General features: G+C 48.4%; 1 protein-coding gene and 1 long non-coding RNA gene across 4 annotated transcripts in view; one reads left to right on the top strand and one right to left on the bottom strand.

Annotated features, from left to right (window-relative positions):
• Positions 1 to 1,343: 1,343 nt before the first annotated feature.
• Positions 1,344 to 2,564, bottom strand: LOC110355812 (uncharacterized). Its single transcript, XR_002408749.2, has 2 exons — positions 2,307 to 2,564; positions 1,344 to 1,684 (listed from the first exon to the last, which is right to left on the bottom strand). It is a non-coding gene; the product is annotated as an uncharacterized LOC110355812 (long non-coding RNA).
• A 19-nt stretch (positions 2,565 to 2,583) lies between these two features.
• Positions 2,584 to 26,213, top strand: part of PRDM16 (PR/SET domain 16) — a 223,021-nt gene continuing 199,391 nt past the window's right edge. For all 3 annotated transcript variants that reach the window (XM_065037840.1, XM_065037841.1, XM_065037838.1), the window contains exon 1: positions 2,584 to 2,722. In XM_065037840.1, coding sequence (XP_064893912.1) covers positions 2,686 to 2,722 — 37 coding nt within the window. In that variant the 5' untranslated portion in view covers positions 2,584 to 2,685. The remainder of the gene's footprint in view (positions 2,723 to 26,213) is intronic.

Raw genomic sequence — 26,213 nt, 5'->3', positions numbered from 1 at the left:
GAGGTTGTTTTTTTTTTTCCCCCTTTCCAACGCTACCTTCCGGCCCCACAAAAGCGGAGCGCAAGCCTGAGGCGCCGCCGTGCCCGCCGGCGGGAGCTGCGCTCCAGCCCGGTGTGATCCTTTCCCGTCGGCCCGCCAGTAACGCGGCCAGAGCGAGTGAGAAACACAGGAAAAAAACCCTGATTTCCGAGGCAAACTGAGAGCAACCCCAGCCCTCGGCTTGCCCGGGCTGCCGCCGGGTCGCACGACGACTTTTCGATCGCTTCTCTGTGGCTTCGTTTGCAGAACCGCCAGCTAAAGCGTCGAGGAAAACCCCCACCGAAAGCGTTCTGCATCTCCCAAAATATCTGCGAGCGGGTCCGTCGGTACATGCTTAGTTACTGTAGGAGTTTATTCCTAGGGGGAATCAGGAAATTTTGGCAAGAAAACAAAAGGCAGGCTTGTGCCGGAGCAGGGCTGCGGGAGCGCACCGGCCGCGGCTCCGGGCAGCCGTGCCCGGTCCCCGCTCCGCTCGCTCGGGCCCTCCCGTCCTTTGTTTTCCGGCTCGGAAAGGGGGACGCGACCGCGTCCCTCTCCTCGCTAGCCGGGGGTCTCGGAGCCTTGCTTCGGGTCGGGGCTTGAGCACGTCCCGTGCACAGCCAGTGCCTTCTGCCAGAAAACCACTGGAATAATAGGGAAAAGTAACCGGGGATGGTATTTTCAAACTGAAATCTGGCTGTCCCATGAGCAGCTCAGTGAGGGAGGGATGCAGGAGACAGCTAGCGTCCAAGGTCGTTGGAAGGAATATTTCAATGAATTGGAAACATTAGAGCTCCTGTTTCAGCGGTGAAGCTCAGAAGAGCTTGTTTTTCCAACCTCGGGGTGCCCGCCGCGCAGAGAAACGGCTACCTGTGCTACCGCGTCCTCCAGGAAGGAATTCACAGGCACCATTTCAACATTTTAGGCGACACGTGGCTGCAAGTTCCCTTCAAACGTATTTATTTTATTTGGACTCCTGCTCCACCAACCTTCCCTTTAACGCTGGCTCCTAGGTAGCATCTGAAAGGGCCCTGCTCCCATTTGCAATTAAAGAGTTTATTGAGGAGGGGAAAACCGGTAATTAGCAAGAATATTTCCCCCCTCCCCAGTTCCACCTGCAGGGCAAAAGTGCAGCTGGCAGAATGGCTTCCAGCAGAGACCTGACGCACCCACAGAAGTTTTGCTTTGTTTTTGCAATGCCCTTCAGTGAGAGGGCTCCTGATTTTCCTGCTGCCTGAGCCCCGGTATGGGTTCGCACCTCAAGCGCACAGCAGAGCCCTCTCCCTAACCCGATTATTTTATTGAATGTTTATGAAGGCGCGCGCTTTCTCTCTCTCCATATTAATCTCATTAAATCCTACCTTTCAACCTTCTTCCGTGACCATCTGACCTGGCCACTTGAATTAAAATAGTGCTTTCTCCGCAGTCAAAGACAGCACATCAATCATCGGGCTATTTACACTTCGCTCCTTTCTTCAAAGCAGTTCTTGCCTGGGCTCTCTCTACCTTCGCTCTTGGGGTGACGGGCAGGTCCTGCGGGGCTCGTCGATATCGCTCCGTCCTTTTGTTTTTTTTAATTTTATTTTTCCTTTCTCTCCCCACTTTCCTCGGGTGTCCCCGCTTCCCCCGTCCCTCGGGAGCGCTTCCCGAGCGCGCTGCCTTCCACCTGAAACGCAGAGAAAAGCGGCACCGGCTGCCCGCGGCCGCCCTCCCCGTCCTGCCGTTCCCCCGGGAGCTCCGGGGCCGGCGGCCGCTGCCCGGCGGGGAGGCGAAAGCGCCGGGCCCGGGCCCCGCCGCATCCCGGCCCGCAGCGCGGAGCGGGGCTGAGCGGCCCTGGGAGCGGCAGCGGCTGGTCCGCGCCCCCCCACCCCCCCGCCCCGGGAAGGGGAGCGAGAGCGTAGCGTTCGCGTTCTGGGTCAAAACGTTCACAAACACAGACAAATCAACCGGGGGGGAGAAAGGGTAAAGGCTTTCGAGCGCCGGTGTCGAGCAGAAATATCTTGGTAAAAACGCGAGAAATGACGGCAGAACACAAAGCGTAAATTATGTTATTTTAAAAGTTATGCAAGCCCTTGAGCCGAGGGGGGAAGAAAGGAAAAAGGCTAAAAAGGCAGGAAATAAAGACAGACACTGATTGAAAAGTTAGTGTAAATAAATATTTTTTAAAATAAAACATAAAATACATGTCTAGTATATTTACAATTACAAGATGACATCCATTAGCAAACTCTTTCTACAACATTGCTATTTAGTAGTAGTAATAATAATAATAATATAATGATAATCACCTCTTTATATGATGGCACCTTGATCCTTAAATATTGTCCAGTGTGTAAGGTCAGTGTGCGGAGGGTTAGGAGCGGAGAGGGCTGATTTTTCTTAAAGGGGCAGATCAGGGGAAGGCTGCGATGGTGCTGGGCGAGAGGAGGGGGGAGAGATAAGTGGTCTGAAGAAGAGGATAGGACAAAAAAAGAAAAAAAAAAAAGCCAAACCACCCTGATGATGATGAATACATTGGAAAGTTTTTTTGGCCCTGGTGAGGGTGTCAGATTGAATGCTCTGTGCGCATGTGCGAAGGTGTCCAAACTGACAATGCTTGGGAGATGAAGATAGTGTGTAGCTGCTTCTGGGCTCAAGGAGGAGGAGAGGAATCCACAAGCCGACACGATGAGATCCAAGGCGAGGGCGAGAAAACTGCCCAAAAGTAGGTCCTTTCTCTCCCTTCTTCCGCGTCCCAGCGCCCCGGCGGGCGGGCGGGAGGGCGCGGAGCCGGGCCGGGGGCTGCGCGGGGCTGCAGCCCCTCTCCCTCCCCGCGGCGGCGGCCAACGCGCCGCCCGCCCCGTGTGCGCGGAGACCGGGCGGCCCGCGCTGCTCCGCGCCGCTCCGCGCTGCGCCGCGCCCGGGCGCGCTATAGCGGGGCGAACGGCGAGCTGCGCGGGGCCGGGGGAGAAAAGCGAAAGTTAGCTGGAAGTTGACGAAAGGGGATAGCAACTTTTTTTTTTTTTTTTTTTTTTTTTTTATATTGAGTCGTTCCAAGTCTTGTGAAATAATATTCCTGGCTTTTGAAATAGTGGGCGCTAGAGATCTGCGTTTGGCATCTGCCTGCGAGAGCCGGAGAGACTTAACGCTGGAGGGGGCGGGGGGGGAGAGAGACAGGCAGAGGCAGACAGGGGGGAAAAAGAAACCCTTCTAGTCTCGGGAACAATTATCGGGGAGAGGGAAGAGAATTTGTAGCAAAAATGGATCCGCTCTCAGTGAGGGGCTTTGGATTCGCAGGTCCAGAGGGAAGATCCTGAAGGCAGCTCGGGTGTCCCAGCTGGGGGTTAAGAAGGTCTGGGGGAGGGGAGTGTGGGGGAGTGTCTTTAATTTTTAATTTTTAAAATTTACTTGGGGGTGGAATTGCAGCTCGTAAGTCTCGCGCAGCTTTTTCCTCCGTCTTCCACCGGACCCTTTTCCTTGCTTGCTTGCTTGCTTTCGAGCCGTTTTTAGGCTGGATTTTCAGAGGAGGAGAGTGCGGCTTTTGTAGGGAAGAGTGGGGGCTTTTTTTTGCCCCCGCACCCGTAGAGTCCAGCTGCAGACGCTCAATCCGGTTCGCCAGTTAACTCTTAGGTTCGGTGCAGCAGAGGATCCCGGTGCCCGAGCAGTCTGTCTGTACTTCTCTACTATTATTATTTAGTTTCTGTTTCACTCTGGCTCCGTACGAAATATCTGGAGGCTGCAGAAGTTCCAGCGCAATCTGGCCCCTGTTGGAAACTCTGCTTGTAGTGCTTGGAGGAGGATTCTGAGAGTTAGCGGCGCCTGGGTCGGTTCAGTCGCGGGCGTTTTCCCAGGGAGGCTTTCGGGCGGACTCTGACGCGTTAAGAGCTGGACGAGGAGGTTTGGGGGCTCCCCGGCAGCCCCTGGCGTGTGAACGGCTCTGCCGCAGCTCGGATGGGGGGTCTCCAGGTGCGGTGGGCGCTGGTGGCCCCGCGGCCACCAACACCGTTTGGGGTGAAATCCTGGGCGTAGTTGCAAACCTTGGCAGGCGAAGGGGCAGAGGCAGCGGGAGCGGACGCAGCGCTCCCACACGTGGGCTCAAAGGTTTATTTTGTAATTCAAGTTCGTTATTCGGGAGCCTTTTCAACTCCTCAAGGTCAGCGGGCATTTCTTGCTGCAGCTCTGGTCCCAGTATAGGCTGCAGTTCCCCTCTCGTTTCGCGGAGAGGACATCGCTCTCGCAAGCGCTGCCCGGCAGAACAGCGCGGCTCCTCAGCCCGGCTTGCTTTAAAAAATACAAGAAAATGGCTTTGTCGCGGAGTTTGCGGCGGTGGCGGGTCCCGCCGCGGCCGAGCACCCACACCGCTCCGCGCCCTCGTTTTCCAAACCACACAACACGCAGCAGCCCCAAGGCCCAGCAATTTACCTTCGTGCGGCCACATTTTACAACGCGCTCCATTAAGATTTCCCCAACTCCCAAAATAGCCCCGTGCATATATTTGTGTGCCGTCCGTACACCGTGCTGGCTCTAACAAATGCTGCTCTGTACGCAGAAATGCTGCTCCAAGGCGGGGATGTTTTACAGTTGGTGATCAACAGTGTCAGCACATCGCTGCGATGCTATTTGGGAAGTTGTCTTTCTATTAATCCAATTTGGTTTTGGTTTTGTTGTTTTTTGTTGTTTTTTTTTTTTTTTTCCAATAAACACACGCTTTAAATGCCCCCGTTCATTATTTTTTTTTTAACTCATCATTTATCATTTAGATTGTTAAGGAGAAGAGTAATTTTCAGAGCTCTCTTGGCTGTGAAAATAAGGCTGAATAGAGTGGAATAATTATGTATTTTTTTAGTTTTGATTTTCCCCCCTCTTTCTCTTTGCTTCTGCAAAGGGCACGGGGTTTTGCAGATGTGCGCCCGTGTGCGCAGCGCGGGGTCCGGGTTTTTCTAGTTGGTTGGTTGATGCGGGGTCCGAGCTGCCCCGGGCTTGGGAGCGGTGAATCCGCTTCAGGAGCAAGAGGTTCTCAGTGCCTGGCTGTCTGGAGTGCTAGGGACATGAGCTGGGACTTCTGTGCCTGGAATCAACTACTTCCCTTCAAGCAGAAGGAGCTGCAGTTCAGAAACCTCCGGTCTGTGAGTGAGCGCTGCTAATACAAACTGGAAGTGTCTATTTGGAAGGCTGAGCTCTGATTAAAATCAGGTGTTTAATACAATACAAGGCCCAACGGTTTATGGGGTTTCAGTTGAGGATTTTTTAGGGATCACAGTTCAAAACAGTAGTCCAAAGCTAAGATTTCAATATCCCAGGAGTATTCATTTGCAAAACAGATTAAACACGGACACGAGTGTATGTATCTTGCTGTATTTACATCAGCAAGGTAGCGAGAACTCCCGTTCCTGCACGAAATCCCGGGCGCACCTCTGTGCCCGCACTTCGGGGTGCTCCAGCCTCCATTAGGTGCATTTATTAATGCTGCACATATCTCGGGGAAAGCGATAGCACACGGCCGGCCGCCGAGCTGTGCAGGGCAGCAGTACACAGTATATTAAAAGCACAATATGTTGTAGAATTTCATTTCATTGGACAATATTTTAAGCAGATGTGAGGCTCCTCTGGGAATTCGACTCTATTACCTGACTTGGGAAGGGTTGAACGTGCGTGTGCGCGCCGGGGTGGGGGTTAGAGTGAAATTCTCGGCAATTTTAATCCAGGAGCAAGGCAGGTATCGGAGCCGGCGGGGTTGAACCGGAGATGGGGAATTATTTTCGCTCGCTTTATCGCTCACCTCTGGGGGTGGGAGTCTTTGGTCATGGTCGTAAATCTAAAGATGAGGCTTGGGCAGGGTGCGAGGAGGCGCAGCAGCCCCGCGGGTGCTGGCGCTGCGGGTGAGCGCTGCGGGCGGGCACCCCCGGACCCCCCGCACCCCCGCCCGGGGGCTGCTCCTCTCGGTAGGGACCCCGGGGGCCGGCGCCCTGCGCTGCGGAGCGCGGCGAGCCGGTGGCCCCGAAGGAGTGGGCAGGTAACAGAAGGCCATGCTGTGCCCCCGCGGTCAATGGGCCTCGTCCTTCAGCGAGAAAATAAAATATTGGTGACTAGGGAGAAGCTTCTATAATAGCTGGCGGTCTCTTTTCTACTACCGAGAGAGTGGAAAGGCGGCAAATAAAGAAGTTGAACGCTTCATGTGTAAAGCAAATTCGTTCTCTTTCGAAATCTATGAATTACGTTTGCAATGTACAAATAGAATTCCAAACCACACACGGAATGGTATTTGTTTCATTTCAGGCTCTAAATAAATGTTCGTGCTGGAAAACGATAGCCAGTATTTCTACGGCCCCGTTTGCTTTTCGTTGTTCGGAATATGACAAAGTCAAAGTTTCAAGTCCGAGTTTTCAGGCAGAGTTGCTGCATCTTTCCGGGCAGGCTGGACTGACAGGGAAAGGGTGCGAGTCCAGCCCTGCCCTCCCCAGCCGCCTGAGCCCGGTACCTGCTCCTCGGTTTCAGACCTGGACAGGACAGGTTTCCCGTTCACTGATATTTATTTTTTTACTAACGAGGGAAAAGGGAGCGGGCGAGAAGCGAACGCAGCGGCTGGAGTCCAAGTACCGCTTCTCGGCGTGCGACTGTGTTTGTGCTTGAACAGACGGTTCCAATATTGGAACACACGGAGGACGAAAATTTATGGCGGTTTCGGGCGTTTAGGGTTTTTTTGTTGTTGTTTTGGTTTTTTTACGTCTTCAAGTCTGCCGCCGCCTGTGCCCTGTCTCTAACCCGACCCGCGGATCCGGCCCCAGGCTCAGGCAAACACATCCCGGGAAGCCGGGCGGAGCGAAGCCGCGCTGCTGCCCGCCCGGCCGAGCGGCTCCGGGGCTCCCGTTCCCCGCTGGCCGGCGCTCCCCGGCCCGCCGGCATCGGGCCGCTCCCGTTCCCCGGGGCCCGGAACGCGCTGCGCGGGTGCGGGGGCCGCTGGCGCTGGGTCCCCGGTCCCCGCCGCCGGGGCTGCTTCGCCCTCCCCCGCCCTGCCCCGGATCTGTTCAATTAGGCAATTAGGGATGCCGGGCAGGGAAGCGGGGGGGGGGGGGAGGTTGATCCGCTAATTAAGATGATATGTAATTAGCGCTCCAACAAAAATTACCAAGGATTTAAGATCAGTTTAGTATTAAAAAAAAAAAATCCACATTTTTCAAATATAATTTATCAATTCAGCCGCCCCCCCCCATTTAGTTTATTTGAGAAAGCATAGATGGAACAACTGCAAAGCGTTTCCTTCTCCCTTGTCCTGGGAAGAAACTTGGCGAATGGGAGGAATGAAGCTGTTGCTTGATGTGGGAGACTGAACTTGCCCGCAGACCGGCAGGATTAAGGTGCCAAAGTGCTAATGCTGAAGAAGATGCACAAATCGGGGGCTGAATTTTGGCCTGCAATAAAGTCGGTGCCCATGGGTGTCCGCGGAGTTTGCTGTGTGAAGTGCATGTGATGTTTTATCCACATGCGTTTACATCAGGGGGCATTTGTGTGTGAGTATGTAAAAGTTTATAAAGCGCACCAAAGAATGGTGCGTTATTCCAGTGTCACTGAATTCCTGTGTCCTCTAGAAAACACTGGGCAGACGCAAAACATATCTCTGCAGATGCACTTGTCTGTTGAACTGAGAATGCACATGCAAAGACCTTATAACACACAGTAAAATCACAGGTACTGTGTGATCACAAACCAGTATGGTATGTGCAGAGAACAAATGACCTGTATTTTAAACTTTGTTTGACATCAAATAAAGCTGTCTTATTTTTAGACTATATATTGGAACTGCATCGTAAGTTCAAGTTCAGCAATAGCAAATTAGGTCTTTGAGCTAAGGGCAAAAATTGAAACAAGCATATTTCTAAAGGCTGCAATTAAACATACCTGATGAAGACACAGAGGTCAGAAAGAGCAAAGAATTGCTTTTCTCTCCCACACACAGACACCATCCCCTGTGCAGTCATACATTACAAGGCTTTGAAATGGGTAGGATTCTAAACTATCAAACGGGAGAAAGCCAAGTGTACCTGAAACACAAAATCTCCACTGGCTCCTAGGCAAAATGCAATGCAGGAGCTAGGATTTCACAACACAGGAGCACTGTAATTCATCGCCCTTGCTCACTGTAATAATACCCCGGCTCCTCGGTCGGATGTGAGCGTTCCGTGACCGGTGCGACAGGAACGCTGCTGCACGGGGCTCCCACCTGCCGCACAAACAGCCGCCGCTGCGCCCCGATACCTGACAGCAGCCAGGGAAATAGCCGTCTGCGCGCGGCTGCGTTCATTACTGTTTGCAAAGCACCCTGAGATTCTCAGAAGGAAATGCCCTGTTGAGTGAAAAGTATTATTATTGTTATTATGGCTATGATTATTATGGCTTATATATTTTATAAAAGCTCTGTACTGTTTAATATAGTGCTTCAAAGACAAAGGCCTGCAGAAGTTTGCAAACAGGAGCGAGGCTCAGCAGCCACCTCGACGGTGGGAATGCTGTTGGTTGTGCGGTGGCGCTGGGGACGCGGAGGCCGCGTGTGTGACGACTGGCGCAGGATCCCGTGCGCTCCCGGTGACACCAGCAGGAAAAGAACCCATGTTCTTCGGACTTGCTCTTGCCCTTCTAGCTGTAGAATTTGCATTCTCTGTGCTTATTATTACTATCATTATCATTCGTCCCTGTTGCAGTAAACTTCCGATGGGAGAAATTGTTTACTGGAAGAAAAAAAAGCCATTGCATTTACAGTCTGGGCCTTTTGTGCAGCACGAGGCTGTGCTCCCGGGGCCAGCTCTGCCTTTGTTTCCACAACATGATGGCTCCCCCACTTTTACTGGATATGTTTATTTTTTTCCAGTTAGAGATTATTTAAATGATAAACTCATGCAATTCCAAATGCTACCTGAAAGGATCAAAATCTGAGCTGAATAGTGATTTTTCTCATGCCTGTTTCCCAAGGGAGGTTTTTAATCTTGAAGGGGTAAGTAAGCAGCATATCAATAAATACACATACCCGCGATGTCCATCTGCGGTTCAAGGAAGGCATCTGAAGGATATGTGCAAACACATTTGTTTCCACTCTCTGGATAACAGCCTGTTGATATGTCAGGGCTCCGCAGCATTCCACACCAACATTACTGCTGTGTTTTCTGATCTTAAATATGCCCTTTTTCTGGAGGAATTTCAGGTCAGGGATGTCGTGCTGGAAAAGATCTATGACCTTATTATTTCTTTTATTTTCTTAATGGATTTTCGTGCATCACCGCTACCTACTCACAGGCTGTTTATTTTTATTTTGATTGCAATAGGTTGTGCGTTATGTGGCGTCCAAATCTGTAACAGAGCGTCCCTGTCCTGAAGAGGGTTTTTTCCCTCTCTTCATTCGGTGAATGATGTGACCCTCTTTGCTAATAAAAATGAAATACGACCTTCATCTCTGGAATCAGTGTACTTCTTCGTGCTTCTGAATGCTTATGCCCTGCATAAGCAACTTGCCTGTTTTGTTTTGGTAATCAGGCAGGAGTTTCCCCGCGGTGCGGGTGGTGATGTGTGCTCTCCGTGGGCTACAGTCGGAGCTTTTCCATGGAGCAGAGTGCTCTGTGCACAGGTACCAGTTTGCAGTTGCTGCTCAGCAGCACTTGGGGCCCAGGACAGTGGGAGAAAGAGAAGTTTCTGTTTGGAGGGAGGATGAGCTTTCATCACGTCACCTCTAAGATGTGTTTTGTTCAGATTTTTGACAGAAAACTAGTAAGGCATTTTTTGTGCCGCCGGACCCACTTTTGTACTGCGGACGAGGCCACTGGCTCTCGTGGGGAGACGTTTTCCAGCTGCAAATGGACTCAGACAGCCAAATTATTTCCAGTAGGCCACAGAATAATACGTCTATCACGGTAAATCGTGGTCTCCGTTGAGCTGGTGTGGGAAGAAAGGCTTCATCTTCTCAAAACCATTCACTTTTTGTAATGCTGTGGACACAACTGGGGGAGGCCGGACCCGGGCTCTCCGGAAAGCGGTGACTGCGCGGGCGTTCGGGCTGAAATGTCAGACCAGAGTAAGGGTGGTGATTTAGTTTTGTCTCGATAGTTTTACATCTTTCAGGTGTTTTGCTTAAAGGGAAGATTTTGATGTGGGAGGTTTTTGCTGGTCTGTTTTTCTTGGCTTAGGAGCTCCGAGCAAAGCTCCGGGACACAATGCCCGGCATCAGTTATTGGGATCAATTTAGCCATCATTGCCAGATAACGCTGTCAGCCCGTCTGAGATACATATTTGTTTAATAGTTAATGTTCTGTACAAAATACAGAGGGTGGGGAGAAGTCAAACTGTAGTGAATGCTCTGCTTATTTTATATCCACTATAACTATTTTTGTCCATGAAAATTGGCTTAATTATATCAATGGAATGTTTCTTTTTCAATTCTGTAGGCAATTAGTCCATCTTGCTGGCTGCAATTTATTTTAATAAAAAAATAAACCAGTGGCGTGTTCAGTTCCTCATCCCCTGGGGACAAATGCGATTGGTGTGTTTAATTTCATTAACTACAATGCGGCCTACTGGAAAAATGTATAAAATCAGCTTTATACAGCTTAAACACTGGCATTTGAAACAAATCATTACTGCATTGGCTGTCACACTGGTAATTCTAGAATCCAAGACAAAAATATTATAGCTGTTTTTATAACCCTCTGCAAATACACTGTTAAAATAATTTGTAATCATTTTTTAAACATGCCCTGATGTTTTTAGTTAAAATATCTTATCACCACCAAAGAAGGTCGGCTATTCATTATAGCGTGTGTGTTTTATTCAGTGATTCGGAGGTCGCTTCCCCTGCAGCAAACCCACACCTGTCTGTCTGTCTGTCTGTCTGCCTGGAGCTCCCCGGTTTAGGATGGACTGTTAGTACCCCCTGAAACTGTATTTTCTCAACCACATGTGCTTGTCCCGCTTTGCAAGCCCAGCTTTTGTCAGGCAAGCGCAAGGAACAGTTTTGCTGAACGGGGCAGATGAAGAACATGATGAAATTCAGCGTAATTTCAAATACCACCTCCCCCTTCTACGAGCTTTTCTTTCCATGCCACCCACAGTGCAACATCTCGCAGCAATGCTGTGTCTGTGGTCCTGGCTGCGGGAGGGGACGGGGTGTCCGTCCTGGTCCCACAAACAGTCGTATTGTGATGCCGCGAGGCTGCGGAACAGCCGAACGTCGCCTGTTCGCGGCCGCCTGAGCCGCCCCGGCGTGTGGGCACAGAACCTGGCGCTTGCCCTGCTTCACAACTGTATTGCTGCGCTTGATTACACCGAGTAGTTTTCAGATACACGGTGTAGCCACAAAACTGTTCTTCACTGTTTTTAACACATCTCTCGTTCGTATACACACAGTATTGGTTTAAGGTTCGTGTGTTATTAGTGAATAATCCTGAGCAGAACACGTGCGCCTCGTTTTCTTCTGTGAAAACTGAGGTTAAACTGACAAAATTCAGGATTTTTTTTTTTAATGAGAGGCCAGATTCTCAACTCGTGTAAATCAGAATCAGCACCAGTGAAGCTGATTTTCACCAGCTGAGACATGACCCAGGAGATTTTGTGCGTATGTGCATAAAATATACGAATATTGGTCTGTAGCTGTTTTAGGGGGATGCAGTTCCAGCATCTGCAGATCAATAGCTGATGGAGAAATATGGCTTGCTGCTTTTTTTCCCCTTTCCCTTATGGGATGATCAATTATATCTCCTCAGCATATTTTAGACAGATTGCTATTTTCTGAAGTGGCAGGACTTCCTTTCCAAAGAAGTAATATACAGAAGATGGGCCATATTGGACATAAGCCATCTGTTCCCTTGCATGCCTTGTGCTTTTATTCCCCCCACTTCCACTGCTGTCATAAACAGTAGTTAATTTTCTTTCCCATATCTTTAACTTTACAGCAGCGGCGTCTTGGTAGGAGCGATACCAAGTTATTGTTTTATTGGTATTACAGGGGGAAAAAAAAAAAATCTCCTTTATTTCCTCGATATAAAATCAGAGGGGGACTGAAGGAGAGACTTTTCCCTCCTCGCCACATGACCCTTCCTCGCAGAGCAGCTCTACCTGAGCTTAGGCGCAGCACTAGGCTGGGAGCAGCTCTCCGCCCAGGCCTGGCCTGCAGCACACAGCCTATATTTAGCACGTGGATTTACTCTCCCGGCCCAGCGTCATTGTGCTTTGAGTGTGTGATTCCTTGGCTGTAAGGAAAGGTGGAAAGTTGGATGCGAAGTTTCGCTCAGGACATGGAAAAGTTGTGGAATCGTGCAGCAGGGAACGGGGGGTGCGGTCCCGGGCTGCTATTATTGAACAAATAAACCCCAAACCTTGAGCAGATTGAAACAAGGTAGCTGGTCAGGGGTTGCTCTGGGATGCAGAAAAAGCGTGAATCCGGTTTTTGTTGAGCTGATGAACCAACTTTACCAGCTTATGCAGATAATTTACCCTCAGCTACTTCATCTGTGGAACGGGAGGGACGTGCATACCTGCCTTAGATTTCTGGATCGATGTCTCGTTAATGATCTTTGTGTTTGTTCCAGCTCCCACTGAGATCTTTGGGATGTAGTCACTGAGTTTATTGGATCAGATTTTTAATTTTTTTCTAAGTTTCAGATTTGGCTAAAAATCTTTTATTCTGCCTCAGATGCTTAAAAATGCCGTTGTTGACATGTAGCCTGGCATTTGTTTGCCTTGCAGGATAGTATTTAGTAGTGTTTTTCTTTATTTCACAGTGAATGGACCTTTTGGGCTCAATCATATAAATTAATATTTAAATGGCTGTGCTTGAGGTTCATGTAGTATAAAATTGCTTAACTGTTTTTTTCTGTTTATAGTAAAGGACTGGTTTCATTTTATATTTTATTACATAAACGTGAAGTAAAGAACACGCACAACTTAAAGTGATCATATATTTTATTTTAGAATTATCACATAGAAATAAAATAAATGTAAATCCCTACATGGCACAATAGTCACACTTAAAAAGCAGTTGATACCTCACGGAGAACTTTGAAAAGCCCTCTGCTCAGAAACACTTCTGCTCATATATCCCATATATAATGAATAAAAACCAGATCTTTGTTACTTGGGGAGTTCTTAAATTCTTCCTGCTAGAACACTCCTCAAGTATTTATCCAGATAAAGTTCAGAATGGAGTTTGGTGCTTTGTGTGCCGCTGCTGACGGTCTCTGTCGGGAGGGCCCGGGGCCACGGTTGAGCGTCGGTAACTGCTGCTGCCTCCTCACATCGTTCATTGTGGGGGGTTTATGACTATTTATATATTCAAAATGCGTTCATGAGGTGAAATGGGTGTCAGCCCGTTAAACAGCAGTTTTGGGTAGCTCTTCAGTCACCATGTGGATCTCCGAGTCCTGAAGAACCCAGAGTTTTGCTGCAAACCGCCCCAGGCGTCGCCTCGAGCTGCAACCAGAAGTTTCTTGTGTGATCTGGGAGTCAACACCCCAGCTAAATATTGATCTATGCAACTGCGCTGTGTGTTCCAGTACATCAGGAAAAGGAGCCCGCATTTAACACCGATCTATTAATCTAGGGTTTTTTTACCCAAGGGACAGTGAGTTTTTTTTTTTAAAGTATGGTTTAGCGGTCTGTGGGGTGAGTGTTGGGGCGTGAACTGGAGTGATGTCCTGCACAGGGTCAGTTCTGTTCGGCGTCTCGGTGCCGCGGGTGCTGGTGGAAGGAAGCAGCGCTTGGCTGGGACCTGAGCTTCTCACCGCTCAGTAATTCAGCCCAAGTCACACCCCTGGAAACCGAACACAGAGCTCAGAGAAAGGGTTCTCCTGCCCTTCTGTCCCTAGGAACTTCCCCTCTCATTTATTGAAGAAGCCATTAATTCAATAAATGAGGTGGAAGAGAAGGAAACAAGAACCTGTGGAAGATCCAGCGTGTTACTTTGGGTTGGGACCCTCCTTTTCCCTCCTTTTTTTCCTAATGGAAATACTAAGGGTAGAACAGGGCAAATCGAGGCTCATGCCCAACTCAAGACCAGGAAACCCGAGTTCCGCCATGGAAGTTTGTCTTCAAGCTCATGCAGCCGATCGCTGTCCCGAGGGAACTTGCCCAGAGCCCGAAAGCTGCTGCGGTTCTGTCCCCCGCGGACCCGGCTGGACTTTGGAGCAGGCCCTCAAGGCACTGAACTCTTTGGGACATCAGTGCTATTTGCATATAAAGATTTTGCTTATATCTGAGTTGGTCTGTAACACTCGTTAATGATTAGCCACCAAGGGGCTGGTATGAGATACCTGTTTCCGTGGATGAAGTCAGCTGTGCCTTTGTCTCCGCTTCTAAAGTCCTTTTTCTGATGTGACCTGGCTTTTAAAATATTGATAAACTTTGTTTTTTCTTAACCTGTCATTTGAAGAGCTATATGGCTTATTCTTCTCCAGCAGCACCGAGGAATGTGTATTTACAGCCCCTTCAGGATCCTTGCGTCAGTGGAATATTCCCCTTCCACAGTCACATTTCAGTAACCCAGGACTGAAGGGACAGCTTTGAGGACGTCCCTGTCTGTACACAGATCTGTCTGTCTCTCTCGTTCACAGTCACAAGCTGTAACTACGTCAGGGGTGTTCTTCTTGTTGATAACAGCAGGTTCTTAGTCTTGCTTTTTAGTTCTTTCACTGGAATGACATCATACACATTTGAAATGAGAAGAATCCCTGAAAACACAGACAAATATCTACCTGCTGATCTATCTGTCTAGAGACTAAATATTGGAAGAGCGCTCGTTTAGATCAATCTTGCGCCTCAGAGCTCACGTTAGAACAAAACAAAAAAGCGCTCTTGAAAAATTACTGAATTCTCCTTGCAGCATCAGGTTCCAAGATAATGATGTGTCTGTGTGTGAAAATATTAAATTGCAATAACATGCAGAGTGAGTGGCTTTCTGAATGGGGTATTCAGTTCACAGCTTGGACTATCCATAAAGCTAGTGAGTGACAGAATACAAATGGTGTCATAAAACATCAGGGGAATTTACAGCCAGCCTCAATCTTTTTGATCTATATTCTATCTATGGAGCGCTCTCAATCTATCTTTAGTTAATGAAACAGTTAAACATATTTAATTATTTATCACTGTTTAATGTCAAGAGTTATCAAAACAGATTACGTTTCCCACACATGCACTTAGAGGTATTAGAAGAACTCTAAATTGTATGTACTGAAGTCTGGCATGTTTCCTGTCCAGAGATAATGCTTTAAAACGCATCTCTGCATGGAGATGTTTTCAAATCGCGGTTGTTTGGTGAAAGCAGAGCCTCTCGTTTCTTTGCCTGAGAGCATGCTTGATTTCTAAAACTTTGCTTCTTCTACAAACTGCTTTTATTCATATTAAAAAGCCAGAAAAATGAGAAATCGGTTTTACTCAAGGTGAGAAATGAAATATAATGGAGCATTCTCAGAGGGCATGAGCTGCCCCACAACAAAGAGCCAACGGAGAAATCCTTCCAAAAGTCGGTGTGCTGGAAAGCAGCCCCGGCAGCTTCACACGACTGCACTGAGCACACCTGGAGACCAAGCACGGCACGCCTTCCCGTGGCTTCCCACTGCCTGTCTCACATGCGTATGCACACGTACAAAATGTGTGCTGCGAGGTCTCTGGCCCCGGCGCCTTCGCAACAGTCGGGTGCGGATCTCGGAGCTGCCCCGCGGGTCTCTGCTTTAGCAGAAGTGAATCTCGGCATCGCAAACCTCCCAGGCCCTTGGGTTCTTGCTCCCCCAGTGGAGGTGTTAATTGGCACCTTGGGTTGTGCTGAGCTGCTAAAAGCCACCGGTTGTTACTGAATCTCATCTGCTGGTTCTGGGCTGGGGGTGGGTCCTGGGGATCCCCCTCGGCAGCACCACCTGGGTCTTCTCTATTGGCAGCTTTGATAAGAAATCATTCTTTCTTCTCTGCCGAAGGTCTCTCTTTACCGGTGGTTTTAAATTGCTTTCCACTCCGGACAGACTACCCTCGTTCAAAGAGAAATGTGGAGGAGGTGGCTGGTTCCACTAAGTATTAGGAATCCATTACCAGAGGACTGAATCCTGTTGGGATCTCTTGGGAGCCAGCCCTCCTTGGCCCACCAAACACAGTGTGGCATTGTCGGCAGAAAGGGCAGGGGGATAAAGGCATCCCGCCTCGCTTTGCCCTCACAAAGAAACCTCAATACTTTTATTCAGCGGAAAATGGAATAATACTTCTGGGTTTGCTTTGAAAGGCGCAGCCGCTGGCTACTTCACGCGCTGCGGATGGCGGCTGCGCGAGGAAGAGCTCTTTGCGAGGGGAGAGGACTTTACACGGGAAATGAGATTAAAGGCATCGCCGTGCCAACATGTTAAACGTTTTGGGGTTTACAAGGAGTATCGATGTTTCGTTGCAGGAACGAAGCCCCGCTGCACGGCTGCGCAGCAAAGCAACCCAGCCTGCTGGAAAGAAAAGGTTTATTATATGTTGTGTTCCCTTTAAAATGCACCAGGTACTAACGTTCTTTCGGTAAAGGTAGGTTAGGGGCTACTTCAGATATGACAGTGCTCTTAAAGAGTCACTTTTCAGTAGCTGAGTGGCATCCCTGTATCTTTAAGGTAGCCTGCCATAAAAAAAACTCCACCCTACCAATTGTAGGTAATTAATTAATTTTCTCTAGCTTCTGTTTTGTGAAGAAAGGGAAAAATTCACCAGTGCGTCTGCTGGTTCATTGTGTCACCTTTTGTAATTTTCAGTAATGTAGTCCAAAAATTCACAGTGCAGTGAGATTAGTGTGTTAGATCCTATAACCACAGCTGACGAAGAGCAAAGCCTTTAATGCGCGTTGTTGGGGCCAAAGGAAAAGATTTTGGTGTTGGAAACAGACAGTGAGGCGCTTCAGAGAAGGGGGTTTGCCTTCAGTGGCTTGCAGGTGGTTTAATGATGATAAATGTGGGATGTAGATAAGTAGACTTGAGTTTAAAATGAGGAATCCCCATTTTCCGGTGGGGTGGGAGCTGCTGGGCCAGTGTCTGCAATGAAACCCCCCCGAGGAACGAGGAAGAACGTTTGCATGAGCGCAGACTAAACTTTGGTCCTGAACCCTTCAGCAAATGTGGATTTCGGAGCAAGTGGCGTTATTTACAGGGGTAAAGTGATGCTTGTAGTGAAACATTTGTGTAATGGAGCCTGAGCTTATGCTCCTCTGTTTTCCCACCTGCCTACTTCTGGCTCTCAAGAGAGTCAGTGGAATAAAGATAAGGGAGGGAATGGGGAAAGGGCTCTGCTCTCAAAATAGCTGGTTTATGTACACATTTTTCTCTGCATTGCGTAGATTCTTTTTTGGCAAATCTTTCTCACTACCCTTTCTTATCTGACTTCCAAAAGCTATTGCTGGTTTATGTTTTAAACGGTCTGAAGTTGTGTTGGGAAGCATTGATCGTTTTTAAATGCAACTGAAATGGTTGTGGCCTTAGGCCCTCCAAAACTGAGCCTGGGGGGTTCAGGACTGTTTGTTCCATGGTGTATCTTGATATATCATGCTTCAAGAAGTTCTTATTATCAGGGGGAGGTCAGAAATATACTCTCGTGGTGTGGGGTTTTTTTGCGGTTGGGAGGTTATTTGTAGTGCTACAGATGCCTCAGTGGAAGAAAAATCAGAGTCCATAATGTCGTATTAAAAATATCAATAAATTATTGATTATTATTTAGCCCAGGCTTCAAGTGCGAGTGAGCGGTTCCCATAGGTCCCCGGTCCCTCCGGGATGTCACCGCCCGGCCGGGTTCCTGTGGGAGGTGACACCCTGGCTGCGTTTCAGGGGGTCCCGTGCCAGCCACCGAGCCCGACAAACGCGGGACCCAGGTGCTCGTATTGTTCGGCTGCTGCTCCTCTGCCAAGACAGGTGATAATTTCTAACCGGCTTGGATGTTTGAGTGAAAGGCTGCTCCAAATAGGATCTTTCAGTGAACATATTTGTAGCTGTGAGCACACCAGGGTGGCTGGGCGGCGATGCTGCTGCTGCGAGAACCAACCCTAAAGACTCTCTGTCGATGCTCAGTGCCTGGTCAAGGGACGCGTCACGTTTTAAACGTGACGTCTGAAGGAATCCAGTCTGCACAGTGACTGCAGGAGCAGTTTCTGGCACAAAGAGTTCTTGTGAGTCAAGTGCCGGAATTTTGGGAGCGGTCTCTAGGGCTGCTGCGGAGCCCATTTGCATGATGTGCTAAATAGACATCGTGGACGGGCTTTGTAGGAGGGGAACAGCTGGAGTGGCAGGAGAAACCGGCCTTGAGAGGGAAAGCTCTTTGTACGCAAGGGAAATGAACTCTGAGAGTTGTTTTGTAGTTGCAGAAAAAGCCCCAGTTCTCTTCCTGCACCTTGACATGCGCATCGTAAAGGTTGTGAGAAGCAAAGTTAGTATTAAAACGAATGTGTGGCTAAAAATGAGAAGAGATCTTTCCCACTTTAGTGGGAACAAAGCCATCTATTTTTTTTTCCCCTTGGTGTATTGCTCTTTTCCTTACTCTGTGTCATCCAAAATAGCTATTAAAATCTAAAGTACTTTAATTCTAGTCATTATCATTTTTAAGGCATTATTTTATCCCTTGTTAAAGTTCAAAACAAACACATCTAGTTGTGAAAACTTCTGTATGGAAAAGGAAGCAAATTTGTGAAAAGAAAAATAATCACAGCATTGACCTCAAAGTCAGACATTTATTCCTCTTATTTCTAGGTTTCATTTCTTGCTTCTCTCCTTCATTGCAATAATGTGCCTGTCTGCCGTTCGCTCTTTCCACACTAGCAGAGGAAAGTGCTGTAATATTGTCCCTGTGTGCTGCTGATTGATTTTTGTTAAAGCCCCGTCACCCAGATCCACTTTGCTACACACAGGAAAAAAACCCCAGACCCGAAAACCAAAAGGATCTTCCGCACCCTCTGGGGAACACAAACCAAACCGAATCCAGAGCAGATTTCCTGCAGGTACTGTGCACACTGGGGCTGCTCGATGTGCCCTGCACGCTGGTACAACTGGGAGGACTGCAGGTACTGTGCACACTGGGGCTGCTCGATGTGCCCTGCACGCTGATACGACTGGGAGAACTGCAGGTGCTGTGCACACTGGGGCTGCTCGATGTGCCCTGCACGCTGATACAACTGGGAGAACTGCAGGTACTGTGCACACTGGGGCTGCTCGATGTGCCCTGCACGCTGACACAACTGGGAGAACTGCAGGTACTGTGCACACTGGGGCTGCTCGATGTGCCCTGCACGCTGATACAACTGGGAGAACTGCAGGTACTGTGCACACTGGGGCTGCTCGATGTGCCCTGCACGCTGATACGACAGCCCTGGCACGCTTTCTGGGCAGTCTGGAGGAATCCCTGGTCTCTGGTTCTTCCCAGAAGCAAACGCCGAAGCTTTGGAAGTTTCCCCATTTACATGCGGCGCGAGTTTCCCGTTTGATTAAACAAATGATGCTTTGCCTAATTTGTCTATGTTGGCTATTTTTATGAAATATGCACTTAATTAAGTAAGAGAAATACAGAAACATGTTTATTCTCTAGATTTATGCGAAAAGTGAGAACCCCACTGAAATTTCCAGTAGTGAAGCAATTAAGTAATGGAATTCCACAGTATAAACATAGTATAATTCAACTATAAAAACGATGTCTAAGCAATGTTAATGAGCTGACTCAAAGCTACAAAAGCTAGAAAAGTTCATAGTTACAGATGAAAATTGAATTTGTTTGGAGTTATAACTGAAATCAAGTTAGTTTGTGTGATGAATAATCTGTAGTCCCGGTCCAAGCTCTACGTGTGTAATATGTCAAGCCTGAACATCAGCTAAATATCGGGATAGCAGAACTGGTCAGAACTGTCTCTAGGTTTTGTATGTGTAGCCTGATCCATAATATCATTACACAAATGATGATTTGCTCCAGTGGTAAGCGGTGTTTGAGAGGGGCGGGGGAGCAGCGGCTCTATGGAACAACCAGCCCAACCCCCAGATAACGTATCCATGGTTTGGACTGACACTTTGCGGGATCTGCAGTTGCTTGTTTAAATGTTTTTCACAGTAACTACTAAAATGTTCTATTTGCTGGAGTGTAACGCAGAGCCTGAGAGCCATAACTCAGGAATCACGTGTGTAGAAAGCAGCTCAAACCGATCTGACACTTTAGCAACGTTCCAACTTGAAAATTGACAAAATGGTTTTTTGGATTTAAACTTGAGCTCTGAATTTATGTAGAAATTTGGCAATGTTGGAGCAAATCTTGTAGCTGGCAACTTGAATCTCCGTTTTCCGTGTGATCTCCCAAGGGCGCGTTTCCGATGGAGGGAACGGGGGCTCCGCAGCGGCACGTGTGGAGAACCTCGTTTCATTTGTGCAATGTTCCTTTATTCTTTGCCACTGTTCTGACCTGATTGTTTTTTCCCTCTCTTCTAAATTCTCTCTCCTCTGGTCCCCTCCCTTAGCGCGTCGGCAGGGCCAGGCCGCAGTGCTGTGCAGTGCAGTGCTGTGCAGTGCTGTGCAGTGCTGTGCAGTGCTGTGCAGTGCAGTGCTGTGCAGTGCTGTGCAGTGCAGTGCAGTGCTGTGCAGTGCAGTGCTGTGCTGTGCAGTGCTGTGCTGTGCAGTGCTGTGCTGTGCTGTGCAGTGCAGTGCTGTGCAGTGCAGTGCTGTGCAGTGCAGTGCTGTGCTGTGCAGTGCTGTGCAGTGCAGTGCTGTGCAGTGCTGTGCAGTGCAGTGCAGTGCTGTGCAGTGCAGTGCTGTGCTGTGCAGTGCTGTGCTGTGCAGTGCTGTGCAGTGCTGTGCAGTGCAGTGCTGGGGGGTGTGTTCCTCCAGAGCTGCGTCCCGGGGATCTTGCTGCACTCGCCCCGGTGCTACATTTTCTTTTCTCATTCCACTTCAGAATGTTGTTTCTATCACCTTTTCAGCCTGGTAAATAGCACGCTGAAAGTTTATGATGTTGAAACTTTTAATGCCATGCCATATTTTGTGTATTTTTCACGGCATTATTCAGATGTGTTATGTTACGGTTAGTTCAAGTTCTAGTGCAACTGCTCGAGGAGCTCGTTCCTTGTGGGCAGCTCCTCTTTGCCAAGGAGTATTTGCACTTGCTCCAGAGGAGGAGGAAAGGAATGTTCCATAAATGTTGCACAGGATTAAAGCTGTGGATGGCCAAATCATTATGGATGGAGCCTAAAGCCTGAACCTGCACGCTGGAGGAACCATGAGCCCGTTTGCTTTTGCTGGGCGAGCTGTGCTGGCGCAAACTGCTGCCATTGCTGGGGGATGGGACACACTATGCTGTATGCAGTCTCGTTTTGGGGAGAGCCCTGCTTTTTCCTCTTACGTTGTCTCTGTTGAATATACGACTATTAAAAAGAAGAGAAAACAAAAAACTCACCTAGAATTAACAAATTGTGAGGCACATCTGCCTGCCCCGAGTTACTTTCACAGTGATACAAATTGTTCTGTGAAGTTTGATGGGTTTCTCAAACATGGAGTGCTCCTGCAAGAACAGCAAACGTTGTTCTGTCCTGCAGACCCTAACCAGCTACCAGATGGACCAGGGCCTGTGCCCAGCAAGGGAGTATTAATTTTGATGGAGAGAGACTTAGTGTTCTGGGTATTAAATTAAATGCCTTGGGAAAAGCAGCACAGTAGATGTGTGTTCGTACTGAGTAGCGTCTTTGTCTTTCATATATAAAAACACTAATTAAAATATAATGTAAAAAACTGAAGTATGCTGGTTACGTTTTAGTACGCTGCTAAGGTAAATAAAAACGAAACAAAAGATATATATACTGGGTCATTAAAAGTGCATTGTTAAACCGCTTTATGCCACAAAATTTCCGAATTAAAACTTGAACAGAAATACATCTGGAATGGGACACAAGGGCAGATTGCTGTTACTTTACCCGAGTCCCGCGTTTGGTCCATGGTTCATTTGCGCTGCCGGTAACCGCTGTGCAGAGGAACACGGGCGAGCGCGGCTCCTGGAACCGGACCTTGCAAACCTCCTTTATACCTTGCAAACCTCCTTTATACCTTGCAAACCTCCTTTATACCTCGCAAAACCTCCTTTTTCCAGCGTCCCGGCACCCCCGGCAGTTCCACCCCCAGGCCTGAGTGCCGAGCTCCATATGCTGTGTGCTGCTGGCCACGGAACGTCCCTTTTCATGTGTTCAAAACAGAAACAGCTTGGAATATTAACTTAGCCGTACCTTCCAGCTTACAGGGTGTAACGAGAAAAGTAGACAAGCCATCAAAGTTAGCAATTAAGGCTGATCCTTTACAATTGACAATGTGGAATATCGCGTATAAAGCTGAAGTATTTGATGTTGCTTAATCAAAGCGTGTTCCTGATGGCAAACCAGCATGGGCTCACACTGGCAAATCAGCGCTTGCTTATTTTGATTTTCTCGTCTGTGCAAGCAAGTGTGCGACCTCCCGTGTGCTTTTTGGAACTGACGCGGTGCCCACATTTCAGCATCAGAGGTTGCCTGGGCAGCTTTGGGAGCTCAACGCAAAGCCCACCAGTAACTGTAAAGGTCTTCCCATTGGGGTCACCCCGGTTTGGATTTGTTCTTCAGGATGTGAGTGTGATAGCTCATCTTGGTAGTTGCAGTTCCAGCCCCTTATTAACACATGTCTTTCTGGGCAGAGATCCACAGTTGAAGGCCTGGGGTGCACTAAAGGTGACAAAAGGTCACTTTATCACCACTCTATCGCTTTAACAGTATGGAAGTCCCTTCCAGAACCTTCTGGTCTTCCTGGCATAGGATGTGGCCACTTTGGGAAGGAGAGGAAAAAAACCTAAAAATCTTTCTTTGTGCCACTATCCCCCTGAAGAAAAAGCTTAACATCTGATTTAAGTTTCCTGAAATAACAGCAGATGTTTATCTTGTATTGTATGGCACATGGCACTACATCTCCTGCACCCCTCCCGCAGCCCGCGCAGGGGTTCTGCTCCCTCCCTTGGACACTCGCAGGCTTTGTGCTCTTTTTGCACTGTTTTCATTTCTCTGCAGCTTAATCTGCTACCAAAGTATTTATAAGTATCACGTTATAAACCGTGAAACAAGGAATAGCAAAGGAGATTTTCAATACTTCCTTCCCCTAAGCACAGGACTATGCAGCTGCTTACCTGCAGCCTCAAGTAATGAAAAGATTGTGCAGGCTTTCTGCAGTTCTTCATTCAGAAGAATCCACTTGGGGTATGGGACTGGGGACAGGTCGATAGGAAAAATATCATGCAAAAACTGCGCAGAAAACAGAATCACAGAATCACAGAATGTCAGGGATTGGAAGGGACCTGGAAAGCTCATCCAGTGCAATCCCCCATGGAGCAGGAACACCCAGATGAGGTTACACAGGAAGGTGTCCAGGCGGGTTGGAATGTCTGCACAGAAGGAGACTCCACAACCCCCTGGGCAGCCTGGGCCAGTGTCCTGTCACCCTTAATGAGAAGAAGTTTCTTCTCAAATTAAAGTGGAACCTTTTGTGTTCCAGTTCAAACCCATTACCCCTTGTCCTATCACTGGTTGTCACTGAGAAGAGCCTGGCTCCATTCTCGTGACACTCACCCTTTATATATCTGTAAACATTAATGAGGTTGACATGTAAAACATGTAAGCAAAAGTCTTTCTCTGGGTCTTGAGAACAGTGAAACATTTTCACTTCTAAAAATCTCTGTATTTTGCCATGAGAAGAGTGAATGCCTGTAGCTGGTGTAGGTTTTTTGTATTTACGCATGCAGACACCTAATTGTGCTTTCTGCAGATGCAGCAGAGCCGCTGCACGGCAGACCCGAGTGGTGACTCCAGCCGGCCCTGGCTGGGGCGGTGGGGTGACGGCGGGTCCAGCGGCGCTCCCCCCGCGTCGGGGGGCAGAGCCGCCGTTTCGGACGGCTGAGCGAGCGGTGGGGCTGGCGGGATGCACGTGGAGCAGCCGCTGCCCTGGGAGAGGAGAAGCAGGTGAATGTCCCGGCATTTGTGGAGCGGCTAAAGATGCCGCGTTACTGTCTTCAACAGGTTTTTTAATTGTCAATGTACTTCGGAGCTCCACTGATCCGTGAACATTGTGGCTGCTTTTTTACCGTGCTCTCTGCAGGCATGGTTTATTTTATGTTTGAATAAACGCAGTCCTCCTTTGTTTCCTCCACCGAATTCTTTATTTATTATTTCCTAAAATGATTTGATTTTCCCCCTCCTTCAACACACATATGATTGCAATAAGCAGTTACAAAATAGAACCGAGAAACAAAAGGCTGAACATGCTGATAATGTACATTTGGTTTGTATTTATCGTTTTAAGATGTGTTTTAATTGGTTCACTACCAACATCCTGTAACTTTCAGTCAGTCAGAAGAGAAACCTGTTTCATTTTAAAGTCAGCTCGTTTCTTCCCCCTTTCAGCTGGGGCAGTGGCTAAGAGCCTGCTGCAGTATCTGCAGATTTAATTTAATTAAAACATTTAAATAAAGAGGATTAGAATACATCTTGTTTTGCTATCCTGCGCTGGTGATTAGGGGCTGGATTTCATTGTGAAATGGGCTTTTAAAAGAACAACAACACAAAACACATTTTGTTGCTTTGTAACATAAACCTTCATGCATAATTTCTAATGAAAACGTGCAACTATAAACCTGGAAATAAACAGTTTGCCTGTTATTCCAGGAGCTCAGTCTGTTTAGTTTAACGGAAAGAAAGTGACAAGGTGACATGAGCCATCTTAAAGTACTTACCTGACAACAGAATTGGATTCAATAGGCTAAAGGTGTGATGACACAAATTAATACAACCCTTTATTAAAAAAAAAAAATCACAAAAAACCCCTAAACACCAAACCCTGCCACAAAACAAACCAAAAAGAAAACCACTGCCCACCACCAAAACTCCAACCACGAAACAAGCAAACCACCAGCAGCAACAGCAAGCCCGAGTGGGAATGAAAGAGAAGAGGGTTGGAGCGGTGATCCGGGGGTCAGCTTGGGCATCCCCCTGCACAACGAGGTCAAATGGAGCTGGTTTTGCCAGGTGTTTGTTGGGTGTGCTCTTAAAACCCCCCAGGACAGCGTTTGCACAGTCGCACGGTTTGCCTGTAGCTTGAAGGTTGTTGCTGACAGGTCCAGCGCCAAGGCCGGGTGGATCCTGGAGTCTGTGTGTCCAGACCAGGAGTGGATCCGAGCACGTCTTGTTGTCCCGGAGTCCACTTGGAAAACCACAGCACGGCCCCTTTCCAACTTGCCTTTTATCAGGTTAGTGCCACTCTTATTTTGGACCGTCAGCTTCTACCTTCAAGCTGTAATTTTGGATTAGCAGCTTTCATAAATACTTTATATTTTAAAGGGTTAAAATGTCCTTTTGCTCTTGCTAAAGTCAGAGCTAAAAAACCTGCCAGGCCTGAAAGCGGACAGCTGCACGTGTTTCTGTCTACCATCCCTCGTAACACGCTTTCCCAAAAGTCTTGACTGTGTTGTAAATGGTTGTTCCAAAGGCTGTATTCAAACACAAAACTTCTGGGTCTGGTTGACCCCACATGAGAGCTGCTCTGGTGGAGTCTGCAGGGCGCTTTCAAATGTGGGTTAGTGACCCACAGCCGAGGTCAGAGCGAGAACTCTGTGGATGCTGAGGGTCCCCTCTCTCCATCGGTCTGGCCTGTGTCCCCAGCAGCTGGTGGCTGATTTCCAGCCATCGCCGCCTCCTCCTGGGTGACCGAACCAGAGATGACCAGAGTTTGATGCAGACAAACTCACTCGTCCATGGGAAGAAAGGTGTCCCCGACCAGCCCCTCTCCCGTGTGATAACGGATGTTTATGCTGCTGTGGTAAAACTGTTTAATGTGGTCAGTCCAAATCAAGAAGTTTATGAGGAGAAGTGGTGAGGCGGTGGAAGTTGACCCTGGAGGAGCAGGACCGGCACGCTGGGCCACGGAGCCGGCGCGACACGGGCTGCTCGGGCCAGCACTGGGACATGTCTGCCTGCAAACCAAACAGCTCTAAGGTTCCAAAGCTGAGGTCTTGCAAAGGAGTTTTTGTGTCTTTAGGGAGGGACGAGTAGTTGGATGCTATTCAGAAAAACGCATGGAAACTTTTGTTTTAAGAAATGTTACGGAGTTTCCCTTTTCCGTTTGGCTTCTGGAAATATGGGGAGGGGGAACGATGGAAAAAGGTTCAGTTTGTTTGCTGGCCAATTTGCTCAAAAAGAGGAAAACTGGGAA

This window comes from Columba livia, chromosome 21, assembly GCF_036013475.1.
Source record: "Columba livia isolate bColLiv1 breed racing homer chromosome 21, bColLiv1.pat.W.v2, whole genome shotgun sequence".
NCBI lineage: Eukaryota > Metazoa > Chordata > Aves > Columbiformes > Columbidae > Columba > Columba livia.
This window is presented reverse-complemented; position numbering and strand designations above follow the sequence as displayed.